Source organism: Amia ocellicauda, chromosome 3 (genome assembly GCF_036373705.1).
Source record: "Amia ocellicauda isolate fAmiCal2 chromosome 3, fAmiCal2.hap1, whole genome shotgun sequence".
Taxonomy (NCBI): domain Eukaryota; kingdom Metazoa; phylum Chordata; class Actinopteri; order Amiiformes; family Amiidae; genus Amia; species Amia ocellicauda.
This window is the reverse complement of record NC_089852.1, coordinates 4,623,779-4,639,048: the sequence shown is the minus strand read 5'-3', so window position 1 is coordinate 4,639,048 and position 15,270 is coordinate 4,623,779. Positions and strand designations below refer to the sequence as shown.

The window sequence follows — 15,270 nt, the reverse complement described above, 5'->3', positions numbered from 1 at the left end:
ATTTTTTATTTTTCTGAGCCCTCGAGGGAATTTAGCCTCACGTTAGTGTGAAATGTGTTCCAAGCTGAGAAATACGTAGAGTTGTATTGGACTCATACACGTAAAGGCAGGATAGAGACTGAAGGCCTTCAAACTAAGACAGAGGTCTGTTGTTGTCCCCCACAACACAAGTCGGGACTACAGTTTGAGTTTCCAGAGACTAAGGTTACATGACGCATGGCTTCATTCAGACGTGCTTATTTAGTGTTGGTATTTGAAAAGTTGGGTCAGAAGTGTGAAATGAATCGAGTTCCTCCTAACAGTGAAATCCCAGCAAAGTTTAAATAGGGCAAATCTATATATTTTTTAAACTACTCATTAATCAAAATGAAGTTGACAAGAGTTATATATTTGATGTTGTGCAATAGTTTAGCATTTTTTAAACTAAACCCATATCTTCTTTTAACAGGAGGACGTCCATCTCTGGCAACTGGAAGACGAACACCGGCTCCGCTATGCTGGAGCAGGTTGCCATGACTGACAGGTAATCTCTACAGTACTAGTATATGTGACAACCATGCCAAACCATGGGAAGCATATACAGTAAAACATACATACCGTAGATATAAAGATGTCAGTGTACCCAAAAAGCTAAACAAAATATTTTTAAAAATTTACTTTTCAAATATTCTGAAATCAGACCGTTTTGGCTTCATTGTGCAAATAAAAACACCCCACCCCACCCCAAATAAAAGTTGCTAGCCTTTATCTTTTTCACTGTATTTCACTGGAAACGTCAGTGGGAAACAGCAGAGGATACATGTGTAGGGGATAGTATCTTAATATACGAAGTCATTGGTATCTGGCAATAACAGCCTATTGGAGACCAGTACCCAACAGAATCTAAAGCAGCTCTGAGTTGGGAAGCGTTTCCATCTTCTCCAGATGGCGCTCCAATTGAGCCCGTTCCTGAAGTTATTAACCTGTAATTTTGTGCAGGAGTAGGTGATAATGGTCTGCCAGGTCCTCCTGATGAGGTAACAGATGTTAAGCCATGAATCAAAAGTTTGTCTTGTTTTCCTTTTTTACACAAAACTCTCCAAAGGGGCTTGAAATGTATTGATATAAATTGTTTTGCTATTAAGGAGCTTCTATCAAACCTCCAGGCATTCAGACAAGTATAATTGCTTTAACTTCCCAATGGCTCATGCTGGGGCACTACAGAGACGTTGCTTTGATAATTAGAACTAGTTGGAGTCATTTAAGTTGAATATGCATAATGTATCATGTTTAGTATTAATTTGGATACTTCTAGACTTTTTCAACTTTAGCACATCAACCTAAACACAGCTCTTAATTTGAAGTATTTGGTCAAAGATGTGATATTCACAGCATTTTGGGAAAAATAAAATTAGATACATTAATTGCAATATAGGAACTAAACCTATAATCTGTCAGACTGCTACATATGTGTTGTAAGAACATTTAGTCCACTGCCAACAATGTTTTAGGTTTGCTTTCTCATAGACAAAGCTGCTGGTGTTATCAGACCCAAACATTCCCCTATTGGCACTGGTAGTTCATATCCAGTCGATCACTTGACTTGTATGAAGGCCACTGGAGACAGTGACTAAGCAATATTGATACATATTTGCATATGTAAGTGTCTGCAGAAGTAAATCCTGACGCAGCGTTTTGTTTCAATCAATAGGTATAAGGTTTGGGTGGACACCTGCTCCGAGGTTTTTGGCGGTTTGGATATCTGCGCAGTCAAAGCAATCCATGGCAAAGATGGGAAAGATTATATTACTGAGGTAAGGGGGAAAGCTCATTACAAATTCAAGATAGTCTGACAGCAGTAGTTTTAGTAGTAGTTTGCTATAGGTGTGGCTGTGATAATATCTGCCATGGCAGTTGGATCAGTAGTGGTAGTCTTTAGGTGTCTAAGTGTTTGGAGATTTCAGGATATTTTCTTCTGTTGAAACAAGCAAGGACAATTATTTATATTTTTTGTATTTATACACTTAAAAGATTAAAATGGGTTTATTTATTTATTGATATAATGTGAATTACAAGGCTTTCTGCATATTCAATGCATATAAAGTCGTTAAGCAGTACCCATAGGAAAATGTTTTCCTGTAAAGAGATGTTTAACAGGAACAGTTCTGTATAATTCATTTATATATTTATATGTATATAAATTCCACACACGAGAAACTGCCAGATGATGTGTCACTCTCTCCGTTTTTTAAATGGGGTTACATGTAACATTCAAACTGAAAATATAGATTTTGTTTCCCCCGATTTTGCTGGGACTGCTTAATGCTGAACTTAATTTGACCTCAGACACGTCTTCTTTTTCCATATTGTTTTTTTTTTTAATTTCTAAGCCCTCAGCTTAGAAAACAGTCATTACATTAGCAATCAAATGCAATTTCTCACTTTTACTTTCTTATTGCAGATTCATCTTTTGACAATTTCAGTCAGCTGAGCTCCCTTTTTATGAAAAATCTGGAGCTTTATCAAAGTTGAATGTATTAAACATACAAAGGGAGAAATAGTTTCCAAATCCATCAGTAAATGAAGTAATTTTATTATTCCGTGCTGTGAGTGTTCCTATGTTATTCCCATTCCCAGTGTCTGATTAAAAGCATTCTTCAAAAAGTGGAATGAGTTGTGCTGTCTTTAGCCCAAGGGCAAATATAAATGGAGCCCTAAAGACTCAATAAAGCTGAAGAATTATATCTGCAAGAAAACTCCATAACCATTGAGTACAAAGAATACCTGCCTTTATCCTGGAAAGGGTTGTAAGATTTCTGTTGAAGCCAGAATATTTTTCTGTTGTGTTTTGGGGGGTTCATTCCCCGTTCTGACTCAGAAACTCAATTTAACAGAGATTTACATGAAGCACCTTTCTCAGTTTTCTTTTTTTCCAACATATAATGACGAATGTTTTAACCAAGGACGTTTGCAGTTTACAATGTGGATTAACTCAAACTGTTTTGGGAACCAACATCTGCTGCCACAGACTGATGAGGGCATTCAAGGATTTTCCTCAGGAACAAAGGAAAAAACCTTTTGTCCTATTTGGGAAATCATGTTTAAAAGTCTATTTTAAAGTCAGACAGTGAAATTGCTGTCTGGATACACCCAGATTAAAACATTTTTCCTGGCTGTATTAGCAGGTGGAGGCAACAGCAAGACACCATCGTTTGGTTTAGTTTAATAATTGCTTTGGGCTTCTGTATTATCAAGGCTTTAAATGAGCTTCATGTATTAAATCCAATGTCAACTGCAAAGTTAATGAGTATTTACACAGTTTAGCTAACCTGATTGTCTTTCTTTTGCGTACATATTTTATTAGATCCAGATCAAAGTAAATCAAAAATATGATGTTGAATAGCTAGCTTAGGTCAGTGTACTCATTTGCTTGGTTTATCTCTTAAAAGTAGCACTAATTAAAACACAGGGCCAAATGAAAGATGCAGCAAATTACACTGTAACGTCTTTATACCCTTCCACTTTGGAGTCACCAAATTAACTCACCGCTACAACTCTTGCAACGACTCTGGAGTGATGTAGACAGATACACATATACTCCAAAACGAACCGTCAAGTCAGCCTCTTCTGTCACACTGGGAATCCAACGTCTAAACAGCAGACCCAAAACACTGCCGGGAGGATTAAGGCAGCGCTGATTTAAAGGGGCACCAAAGCATTTGCTGTTGTCCAGCAAGTTGAGGGATCCCTGTCTGACTTTGACTCCCACCAACCATGGCAGCAATTGGCCAATTGGGTGCCACCTAGTGGGAAATACTGCTCACAGTTTATTTAGTTGACAAAGCCGAGTTTCAACCAGTGATGTGTGGACTATGGGTGCCAACCTGCCCTATAGTTGGAGGCATTTACCAACTGAGCCACTCCTGAGCCCGTTGTAACATTTGATTAGTAATTCCAGGTTATTGTTCTTGTTTCCAGTTCTGGAAAAAAGCAAAAACAGCAGAAACGTGTCACTGCCAGGTGTGGACAGAGTCATGTGATCTGGGGACCGACTACACTAGGAGCTCTGTAGTGTCGGTCAGGTAGAAATGGAAGGAGCTACTTCACCACACAGCACTCAACAACCCTTACTCATCATACACAAAGCAAGGCCTGCTAAAACAGCCCTGTCCTACTTTGTCTATTCGATAAAAACAAATATCAAATGTCCTTTATGATGGCAGAAACCGAACACCTTATATCATTTAATCCTGCCAGTGAACTGCTGATGAAGAGACCTGATTGCTGGCACCTGATTAGCCCTTGTAATTAACTATTCACTTTGATGGTATCCCACTCTAACCAAATCCAAGTAATTAATTAATCAATATGAACAAAAATAAATAACAATGTAAGGGATTAAATATATCACCTCACAGACTGCATAGAAAGAAACCAATCAAAGACCAGCTGCAAAGGAATAAACAGTTGGGAGACTCAGTGACATTTATTACCATAATGGAGCGAAGTAATGCATTCTTTCAAGACATTTTTCTCTTTAGAATTGATTTGTAAGAAAAACAGCTAGCATGCTTTGATTCTAACTACCAAGCATTATGGTAGAAAATAGCTAATGGGTTATTAAATCATGTTGTTAATCTCATGTTGTTAATGTATGGAGAATAATGAATGGAAATTACAGATGTAATGGGCTTCTGAGTCCTGAATATTGCAACATTTATATTAATATATGATTACGTATCACTCTGCTATGGCATTAACTTCACTATTTTTTCTTTTTTTCTTTTAGACCTACAAAAGAAAAATTTAATTCATACAATAATTTCAGGCCTTGTCTCTGGGCTTTTCATCACAACATTTTTTATATAACACAAATCACTTTGATAACAGCTTCTATGTCAGTCTTCATCTACGATTTTCCTGTCGGAAAGTCCAATTATTTCAGCACAGGAATATTTCCAATATTAATAAATAAATCTGATGTCTAATATTAAACCTAGAACTGCATCTTTTTCAGTCAATTGAACTTCCATACTGATTAGACCTCTAGTGGGTGCAAAAGGTTAAAAAATAAAAACTATAAACCTAACTTTGTTCATACGTAGCCTTTTAATTTTTAATTTGATCACGTCATTGTTTCTTAAAAAGAGCACATTTAATATATAAAAACATAGAGAAAAAAATAAATAGTGTTCTTGACTGTATTTTTATTCAAATTATCCTCATTGAAGAGAGGAACATACAAAGTGAATACAAAGAAGTGGTGTAGTCGAGGGAATACGCAGGCATACACCAAAGATCTTGCGTATAATTTCCTATAACGAATGATGCAGTCGCCAGCCACCACTACAGCACTGATACAAAGATGTCAACAAACTGCATTTTGGTTTGTGTTATTTTCTCCTAATTTTGGCTTGACATTCAGCTACTCTATGGATGTGTGGAGAATAATGTTCCTTACACACAAGAAAAGATTATCTTCTTTGACTTGGTAAATTACCTAATTTCATGCTTCAGAAAACAATCAGCTTGCTTACAAAATGGGCCTCCTGGAAACAGCGTGATTATTAGAAAGTTAACGTAATTAAAAAAGTCCCACTTTCATAGGTGTAGTCTGTGACAATACAAAGTCATGATCAAACAGAGGAAAGAACAGATTATTAACAGCTGGCCCAGCAGGACCAATAAGCCGGTTAGTCAATTGCATCTCCAGGATACAGGGCTTTCATCCTTTGCGGTATGATGTGATGCTACTCTTCAACACAAACGCTCCAACTTGTGTTGACAGTATGCACACACAAAAACATTGACTTTCCAACAGCCATGAAACTGAAAAACATTGTGGGATAATTAGTTAATTAACAACAACAAAAAATATTCCACCTAATTTCCAAGAGACCACTCCAAGTTCAGAAATCAATGTTAAGTGGTCTCTTAATTTTTTCCAGAGCTGTATATCTTTCAATAATATGAGTATAGATTTAGACAAGCACAGACCAGCTGACATACAAATCTCTCAAATGACAAAGTTACCCCCTCTGCGCTTATGGCACGTGATCATTTACAGCAGCCACGCCAGTATATTTTGCAGCAATATGGTAACAGCATATGCATGACACGATGAAAAAGTTGCTTCTCTTTTCCCCATACTGTCTTTTGCCATGGAAGTGGTTAACTTTCTGAAACCTGTATCCTCTCCAGAAGCAGCTTTGAGACTGAGTGGCTACCTCTGGTGCCCATGGTTACTGTTGTTTTGTTGTTTTTTAACCAAACAGGAAAGTTTACACTATGCAGAGTTAGGTTGCTAGAAAAAAATGACTTTCGAATGGTACCATCCAGAGGAATATTTTCTTACCTACAAATAAAACTGAAGACAGTTGTGGCACAATAAACGATCCAACAAAGGCCTAAATAAATACACACTGACTTTGAATGAAGGACTATTGGTGAAGGCTAGAATGCTAACTCTTCTGGCAGAGTTATAATAAGTGAACAATTTAGAGTCAGCTCCCACCACCTGCCCTCAAATCAGTGGAGACTCACGCAGCTGTCATATCTGGCCAGTGCTTAATCCTAATCATATTTGAAATTGTAATAAATTAGGATGTACAGGTCTGACCATTTATCTCCATTAGTATGTGATATAGCCTCACAAGCTGCTAAGAGATACAGATATTTATTTATTTAGGGGAAAATAAACTAACAAATATGTTTGTAATTGTTCTGGGAGATTCTTTCCCTTGATGCATCACAGATCTTGGAGTCGTACTTCAGCAGCACTGGGGCCCAAGCTGACGAGACTTTCCAAATGCAATTGATGAAAGTGACGGGCGTTCAATTAAAAATGCAATTTGCGTTTGAGCAGTGGCTTCCACACTGAAAATAATTGTTCATAAGCAAAAATAGAAGAAAATATTTATTTATGCAGCATTAAATTGCTTTATTGTATGGCTGTTACATACATTCGGCTTTCTCATTTTTTTGTGGGTCAGCTAGCAGTCCTCTTGCATTGAACATAAACTTGTCATTAAAAATACTTGAATGCATGACACACGGGACATTAAGATTGCATTGGGTCATGAGTTAAGTGGTGAAAGAAGGGATTTTATATATCATGGCCTTCAAAGCAGGAACGGCCCACTGAATGCGGGAGTGGGGGGGGGGTCCAGATTGCCGGTCTGCTCTGTTTCATTGACACAAATGGGGCAGTGTATGTCTGCAGTCCAGAGCCAGTCAAGAGACACGGTTCATTTTGCACGGTCAACTCCAGACAAGAGAGTGCAGTGTAGCAATGAAGCGAGTGGTCATCAGCTTGCCACTCAAAGCCCCAAGGTGGCCCGGAGATGTGTGCTCGGAGTTGGTTCCCTTCAATAAACATAAAAGAAGAAGAAGAAATGGCTTGTGTTATTCTGCCCGTGTAAGTGAAACCGTGGCTTCTTTCTCCATCTGGACTGCTGGCATATCCCTCTCCCACAGGAGAAAGCCTTGGGAAGGGGATGTTTTTTGCAAGAAAGTCTCATTCATTTCTTATTTTATTACAATGAAATGCCATTGAAACTCATCAATACCATTATAGTCTAGCCTTTCTGTTCACTTTCAGGTATTGCTGTGTACTATCGACAATCCTAGTGTGTAACATACGTGTTTCTTCTGTTTTACACAAGTGCTGTGCGTTTTCTCTATGAGGATTGATTGTAACTGTTCAATTCACAGTCTCCTTATAGAGATCTTCCTGACAAACTCAGTCCACCCTGAAGGCATATTATAAATTAAGATTCTTTAGGACAGCTGTTGCTATGAAATGTATTGTTTACCTCAGAAACTCCCTTCAAAGATAGAGCTGCAGTTAATAGTTAATAATTCAAAAATGAGATATGATTCCAAGGCATAGATTTACTTAGAACAAGGAACTTCCTGGTACCGAAAGAAAATAGGAAAACCTGCTTGATTTTGTGGCAAGCTAACAACACTTTTGTTTGTTTTATTAACTTTTTTCACTATGATATTTTTTGATTGAACACCACACAAAACCTTAAACGAGACTTGAATCTATAATCTTGTCATAATGCACCGTGAGAGACAAAGTGATTGTCGATCAAGCTGTGATGACTCGAGATTATTTTCCTCTTGTCACTTCATTTCTTGCTCAGTGCAATGCTGTCTGGGATATTTTCCCAAGGCTTCAGCTACAGGAAGCAAGAGTGGGTACACAGATCCCCCTTTGGACGTCTGGCTTGAGCACTGACATTTTGTTAAAAAGATCAAGATGTCTTGGCTAAGGCTTAGCGGACCTTTTGTCATCCCCCAGTATTAATCTGACATAAAAAATGAAGCAACGCTGACAAAGTGTCCAGCGCAGCACAAGTAGAATTAGGCCAATGGACTGGCTAAACAAATAACTATTGGTTGTATGTGGAAAATTTAATTTCTTTCATTCTTTAGAATTCTCTTCCGGACATAATTGTATATGTTGGAAAGCAACAGAATCTACAGGTCTGTACAATAGCAACAGGACCAGAACATTTCTTATTTTCTTGCTGATAAATTAAAGCAAACTAATGTTGTTTGTTGTGGTGTGGTGTTGTGTGGTTTGAATTGTCTGATTTCTTGAGACTCCGAGTGAGACTTCGAATGAAATGAGAAAACACATTGCAGCTGGGTTTGTGTGCCCTACGACACTTTTGATATTAACCTTATTTCTTTGGCAAATGTAGGTAGTGGGCTCTTCGATGCAGCTGGTTGGGGAGCATCAGGCGGAAGACCGGCAGCTCATTGCCGACATGGTTCTGACTAAAATGAACCAGGTGGTACCGAAGACATCCATGCCTTCTCCCCAGAGACCCACGACCGCCCAGCCCCCGCAGGTAAAAGACAGATTTTATCAGCAGCAGCTGCAACGTGATATATATTGCTTTTTCTTCACTTGATATTTAAAGTTCAGAATTTCTTCTGTAACTCATTTATCTCATGTCTAAAGAGGAGCTGCTTTGCTATATGTAGGTTTATAGATTTTTCTATGTATAATTGTCAATTGTATGCAATCAGTCAGTATTCACTCCTGGTATTTATAGGTATCTATTTGACATCAGAAAAAAGGCCCAGTCTGCACAGATCAGTTTAAGTATTACCAAAGACATTTGATAACAAGATGGACTTAAATTAAAAATCTCTCTGAGGCTAATAACATTTTTGTGTTTAGTGCGCCACCTTGTGTGAAATTTGATTTAATATCCTCAAGATTTCCAACAGTAAATCACATGAGTTGTTGCTTCTGAAATTAAGCATTTTTTAAGAGATTCCTTTCAGATTCCCAGACAAGTTCATCACTTAGCAGTTCCATAATTCTGCTTAATAATTATTGACAACTATACAATACAGGTGTAAGATCTTCTTGGCGTTTTCTTCCGGGTGGAGAAAAGATCTGCTAGCAGTCCATTCAGACTAAACTGATCTCAATCTGATGGTAATGAAGATGTATGAGGTTCATTACAAATCTATTGTGTGTTTGTGTGTTGTTGTATTTGTTAAACATTCCTTCAGGTTATCACGAATACAAATCTAATTTAGTAAGTTTCCAATAATGTAGATATGTTCATCACTATAGCTGTAGGTTTCTTTTAATCATGACAGACAAGGGTTTCCAGGCTGTATCCGCCATCCTGACAGACGGTGGATTAGTGAAACACCTGATGCTATTCGGAGACCTCACGGCCGGCATGTCCATGTGTTTGTGTCTTTCAGAGCGGCTCACTAAAGGAAGGCCTGTCCGACCCCAGCAAGATCCCGCCACAGCGGCCCCCGCCTCAAGGTTGTTTACAGTACATTCTCGACTGTAATGGCGTTGCAGTAGGACCAAAACAAGTCCAGGCAAACTAATTAATGTCTGAGAGAGGAGCAGTTTTAGCCAAAAAAAAACGGGGAAAGAAAACAGAGAAAGGAGAAAAAAAAGAAAGAAAAGTTTTACGTGCAATTCTGCAGTGTTTCAGTGCTGACCTGGACTGTGTTTTTTCTATGCAGTGTCAAAATGTACTGTCCAATTGTTTACCTGTTCATGTCCGTGCTTGTAATGGCTGCCTTTGTTTCTCTGTAAATCTTGTGGTTTTTCAGGGCTGTTGTTGATGGTGTACAAAACAAATTGTGCCTATACTGAGTCCAGTGCTGCTGTGTCTTATTAAGTAGTTTATTCATATTTTTTTAAGTTGATTGATTTATTTATTCCTTTTCTTTTTTTACTGATAAAGTGTGTTCGTATTGTGGGGTGAAACGCAGTGTGAGACTTAAAACCCTTCGCTTATGTGTGTGTGTGTGTGTGTGTGTGAAAGCTGTGGTGTTTCTTTTCTTACTTAAGATATATATAAATATATATATATATATTTTATTTTTGTGCATGAAAGATATAAAGAAAGATACAGACCAGTGTTCGAGATATTGTTTCCACGTAGGATGAACACAGGATGTGACTAACTATAATCTCACTTTATTATATCTAAAAGATGTTATATCTGTATTTTGAGCATGGAAATGGTTAAAAAGACGTAAGTGTTGTTCCAGACTATATAAAAAAATGGATGTGGTGAACATGCAAATGAGCAAGTCGTTTCAGTGAAGTTTTAGCAATACGGTCAGAAAACTATCTAGCGCAGCTTTCCAAACAATAACAGAGGGGTGACTTTTTTCATATACAGTGTTTGTTTTTGTTTGTTTGTCTTAAAGATTATTTTCTAGAACTTTGAAAGTATTGCCTTTATATTTTGTGTGGAAGTGTCTCTGCTTTCCTGAAGAAGTTTATAGTCAAATGTTGTGTATATATGCCAGTAGTTATTTCCGCTTAAATAAGTAAGCTGCTGGGTTTTTTCCCCTTCGAATGCAATCTACTGCAAATGTCAGAGCCATGCTTTCTGTATCTGAAGGCGAGAACAGATGTGTTTTAATGCAGTTTTTTAAAACCAAAAGCTTGCTGTCATTATGCGGTAATTACACCAAGGAAGATCTGTAATAACCATACTCAAAACATGACAATTAGATAGTCATTACAAAACATGGGTTTCATTGTGATAATACTAAACACTACATGTATATGTAAATGTCTTAAGTTGTGTCACCAAATCTTGAGCATCATCCACATAAAATAAAATGGCAACATTTAAATAAGCAAAAAATATTACTAGAGCCCAGTTCTATAAGACCAATGTGATCCTGGAACCTCATGTAGTTATTTTATAGCGGGTGATGTATGTTTCTGTTCATTCACAATACACACATCAAGGAAAAGTATTTTTAAAATATGAATAATACACGAAGCACTGAATAGTAAGCACTGTTTAAAAACATTTAAATGACTCGGATGAAGTAGCGAGGAAGACATGGAATGGAAGCAAAATGTGAAGCTAGCATTAGGGAAGTGGCAGCCTGAATTGTTAAGCTGTGGAAATTTTGAAGCTGAGCACTCTGAGCTTTTCAATGAGAATCAACAGAAAACACATAAACAGAGACAGATTTGGGAAAACTATGGATATAGAGATTAATTCAACTCTCTCTCTATCTCCTCACAATGGAGTAGTGTATGGAATTTGTCATGAATGTGATATAGTATAGCCTGTCCGCTGGCATCAAGACTTTCACACGCGTGCATGGAATGACTGCGGACCTATAGACCCCGTGTCGGTATATTCTGTGTTGAGGAACCTTCCTCTCAAAATGCTCTTACACGGACCAGAGCTTATCTTTTCATGTTCAGCTGTCTTTCTACCAGTATCAGGCAAACATCTACACAGTGTTACCCAAGTGTCCACAGGTAAACAGTTCTAGCCATCGTTAAAGAGTGTGTGCTAGTGTTTTGTATTGCCCATCCAGACTGTGCTGGAACTGCAGCTTTTGATTAACAAAATTGATCTGCTGTTCTTTCTATCTTGTAGTTTAATGTGCAATAAAACACCTGCTATAGAATGCTGTCAGTGTACTTCCAGAATAATTGCCTCAAAAGCTACAGATTACAATAATTGCCTTGGAGAACGTTTCAGGATTGTGACTCACAAAATGGTATTTTAAGTGCATTCATGTAATCTTTCTGTCATGTGCCACTGGAGGTTTGAAATATGTATTTTTAGTCCTTCTATGAACAATCAAATCTAAATCTTGCTTTTTCTCACATCCTGTTAACAAGTGCAATAGTAGTCATGTGACATTGTTAAACCAGTCCAGTGGTATCTCATGTTCCAAAACATGTACGTAACTAAAAGAAATAAGCTTTGCAGAGAATGTCTTAGCCTTTTCTAGTGAAAGTTGTATGAATCTAACTGTAGCTAGCTTGAAGAAAGTAAAAATAATGTTGATTGAAGACCAAACAGTGTGAAAGGATATTTTAATATTGATTTGATAATTTTTTGTTTGTTTGTTTGACAAGCATAGTGTACATAACTGAATATTCGCGGTTCTGAACACTAACACCGCCGTCTTACAGCTGTCTGCTCACAGTGTAAGAGACACAATGTGAATTACACTACATTGCCATTGAATGTTGTTGTTATGCACTCCTACACAAGAAAAGCAAAAGAGAGGCTAAAAAATAATAATTTTACTGACATAATTAAATATTGCAAAAGAGACTATTTGCTCAATTCTAAAATGTAATCTGTTAAAAGAATGGGTCAACAAGATTTATTGTAAAAGTTGTTTTAAATAATTTTAAATATATTAGTCGTGGCCGTCTTGAATGACACTGAAACAGATTTGCTTTCAACTAGTCTTCTGCTTTTGCTTCTGCAGCTATAAAATGTTAAATCTTTCACTACATAAACTGATACACATGCAGCCATTGACTGAAGAGGCTGCTTTCGCTGTCTGGTACAGATCTGTATATGGTTCCAGTGGCTACATTTACAACCGAACCTGCATTGCAAATGTAATGCTCTTCTCAATGACACGACCATTATAGGGTCAGAGAGTGAAGCTAGTAAAAAGTTGGGAGATATCACCTTTTATAATCTAAGTGTTGTAAATGTAGCTTTAGACCATTGACTGTTGCAGCATTTATTTATGTTTTGTTTTTTTCAGCAGATTTTTTCCTCTAATTTTACTAAACAAAAAGAAAAGTGAAGCTTTTGCCATTAATGTATGTAATCGGATAATATTGGCCCAACTTGTGTATTCTTTTCATATTGAATATTTGTTTTTGTTTTTATGGATGTATTTTTTAAGTAATAGTATAAACAATATTTGCCTAAATACTGGATCTAAAACCTTAAAGGCAAAATAAGTACTCAGTATTGTATTTTATATCAATTTCCGTCCTATAAACATCCTCTTTTTCCAAGACTTTAGACTGTAAACATTGCAATAATCTGATTGGTTTAGAACTGTTTTAGGATTTGACCCGTGTCATTCTGTGGTGACAGAATCATTGGGGAAAACTGCAGAAAAGTCTAATTAAAGCCATCTAGTTATATGTTATAGAGATTATTCAAGGGATTACTGTTCCCTTGTTAAACCATTATTGAAAGTGACAGCAACATTGCTAATGACATTTGATTTATTTGTTTGTTTTGTTTGTTTGTTTGTGTTTTTATTTCTAATCACGTTCAGCTTCACAGAACACAACCAAATATAAGTTGTTGATGTTTCCATGAAAATACATTATTTTTTTGGTTTCAATATACAAACAATATTTACCAAAAACAAATCTGCATAGATTACGGCTTATTTATATTATGGTTTAGACATTATGATTTTTTGAACAGCTACTGTAATTAAAACAATGACTGTAACGCAAATCAGTTTCAGTGGAGCCTCATTAGTCTTGTAAAGTCTTTCTGTGCTAATATTGGTTTGTTATAGATTTAAATTGATACCTGAGTTAACTTAAACAATTTTCCTCAGTGCAGTTTGTCAGTGGTGGTTTCAGATGTGTTCAGGGGTATTTTAATTTACGTATAGATTTGTACATATTTATAGAAAAGGAACTCTTTGTCTTTTTTTAAATCCAGTACTTCAGTTTCCAAAGGCTGTGGAAGACCTACCCTGCTTCTTTCGTGACATTTTTGCCCCTTTTCCCCGGCAATAAAGCTTCCTTTGCAAGATCTGTATGTGCTGTGTTACTATATTTGTTATGACATTGAGTATTTTATTCCTTGACCCTTTAAACTAACACCTTTCCATACTCAAATAATTGTGGAAAAAAGGATATTCCAATTCCCTCACGTTCATTTTAAGACCTGGATCAGGTGTTAGGGATTACTATAACTTCTGAATGATGCTTGGTTTCCGTTGAGGTTGAAACTCAATGCAGGCAGTGATTTTTAACCAGTTAGTTAGGTAGTTAGTCAGTTAGTTGCAATTACTACGCAAATTAAACAATTACAGTGCCTTTTAAACCAGCATTCTCATGACAATGTGCAAATAAGCTGAAATACCTGTATATAATAAAACAAAATCACATCAATAAGGAGCAATTAGAATTATTAATACAAGTATGCAGATGCTATTTCCCCATGCAATTCAAAAACAAACAACAGAATTACAATTAAATTATTTTATTTTTAAATGTGTATCTAATTTCTTGAAGTATGCATTGAGAAAGGAATATTGCACTGATCTACACAACTGTAAAATACACGGGAATCAGAATTGCACACTGGAATGAATGCCAGTGCGCTGGGGGACATTTGTGAAATAGTTTCAGGCTGACATTGTTACACTTACTGAGAAATCTTAGATGCATTACTAGAAAAATCCACCAATTTGTTAATAACCCAAATAATTGTGTGCATGAGGTGTCTGAAAGTATTCTACAGGAGAAATAAAAGTGTGGTGTGACAATACATCTTTGGGATATTTCAACATTTTTGAATACAGCAGAGCAAACTGTTGGAATATCACACTGTTGAGCATGTTTCCTCCTCCTTGCCTTGCTTCTGATGCATGAACCCAATATTACTGTATTGCAAATGGACTTGCTCCAATATCCCCTCTGCTATTTCCCTTGTTGCTTCCTTTGCATTCTTTAAAAAACTCTTTGGTTGTACCCCCTACATCCCTGATACCCTAAGAAGCAAAATGGCATTCCACATCATGGTTTGGTCCCTTCCCTGTATATATGATTTACTGTACGTCTTGTCTTGATCGTCTATGAAAATCTGTAGTCTTATAAATATTTGTATAAGACGGGGACATCCTTGATGTCTGACAGATTTGGACAAACAAATCAATCAATAAATCAATCAATCAATCAATAAGCAGGTGCTGGATTTAAAATCTGTTTGCTCTGTGTGGAAAAAAAAGGTTATAACATTATGA

At 36.8% G+C, this 15,270-nt stretch overlaps 1 protein-coding gene across 1 annotated transcript in view; it reads left to right on the top strand.

The window, feature by feature from the left end:
• Positions 1-15,270, top strand: part of syn2b (synapsin IIb) — a 75,091-nt gene that overhangs the window by 57,304 nt on the left and 2,517 nt on the right. The window contains exons 8-11 of the mRNA XM_066697822.1: positions 449-523; positions 1,691-1,793; positions 8,694-8,843; positions 9,721-9,787. Of these exons, the coding sequence (XP_066553919.1) occupies positions 449-523; positions 1,691-1,793; positions 8,694-8,843; positions 9,721-9,787 (395 nt within the window). The remainder of the gene's footprint in view (positions 1-448; positions 524-1,690; positions 1,794-8,693; positions 8,844-9,720; positions 9,788-15,270) is intronic.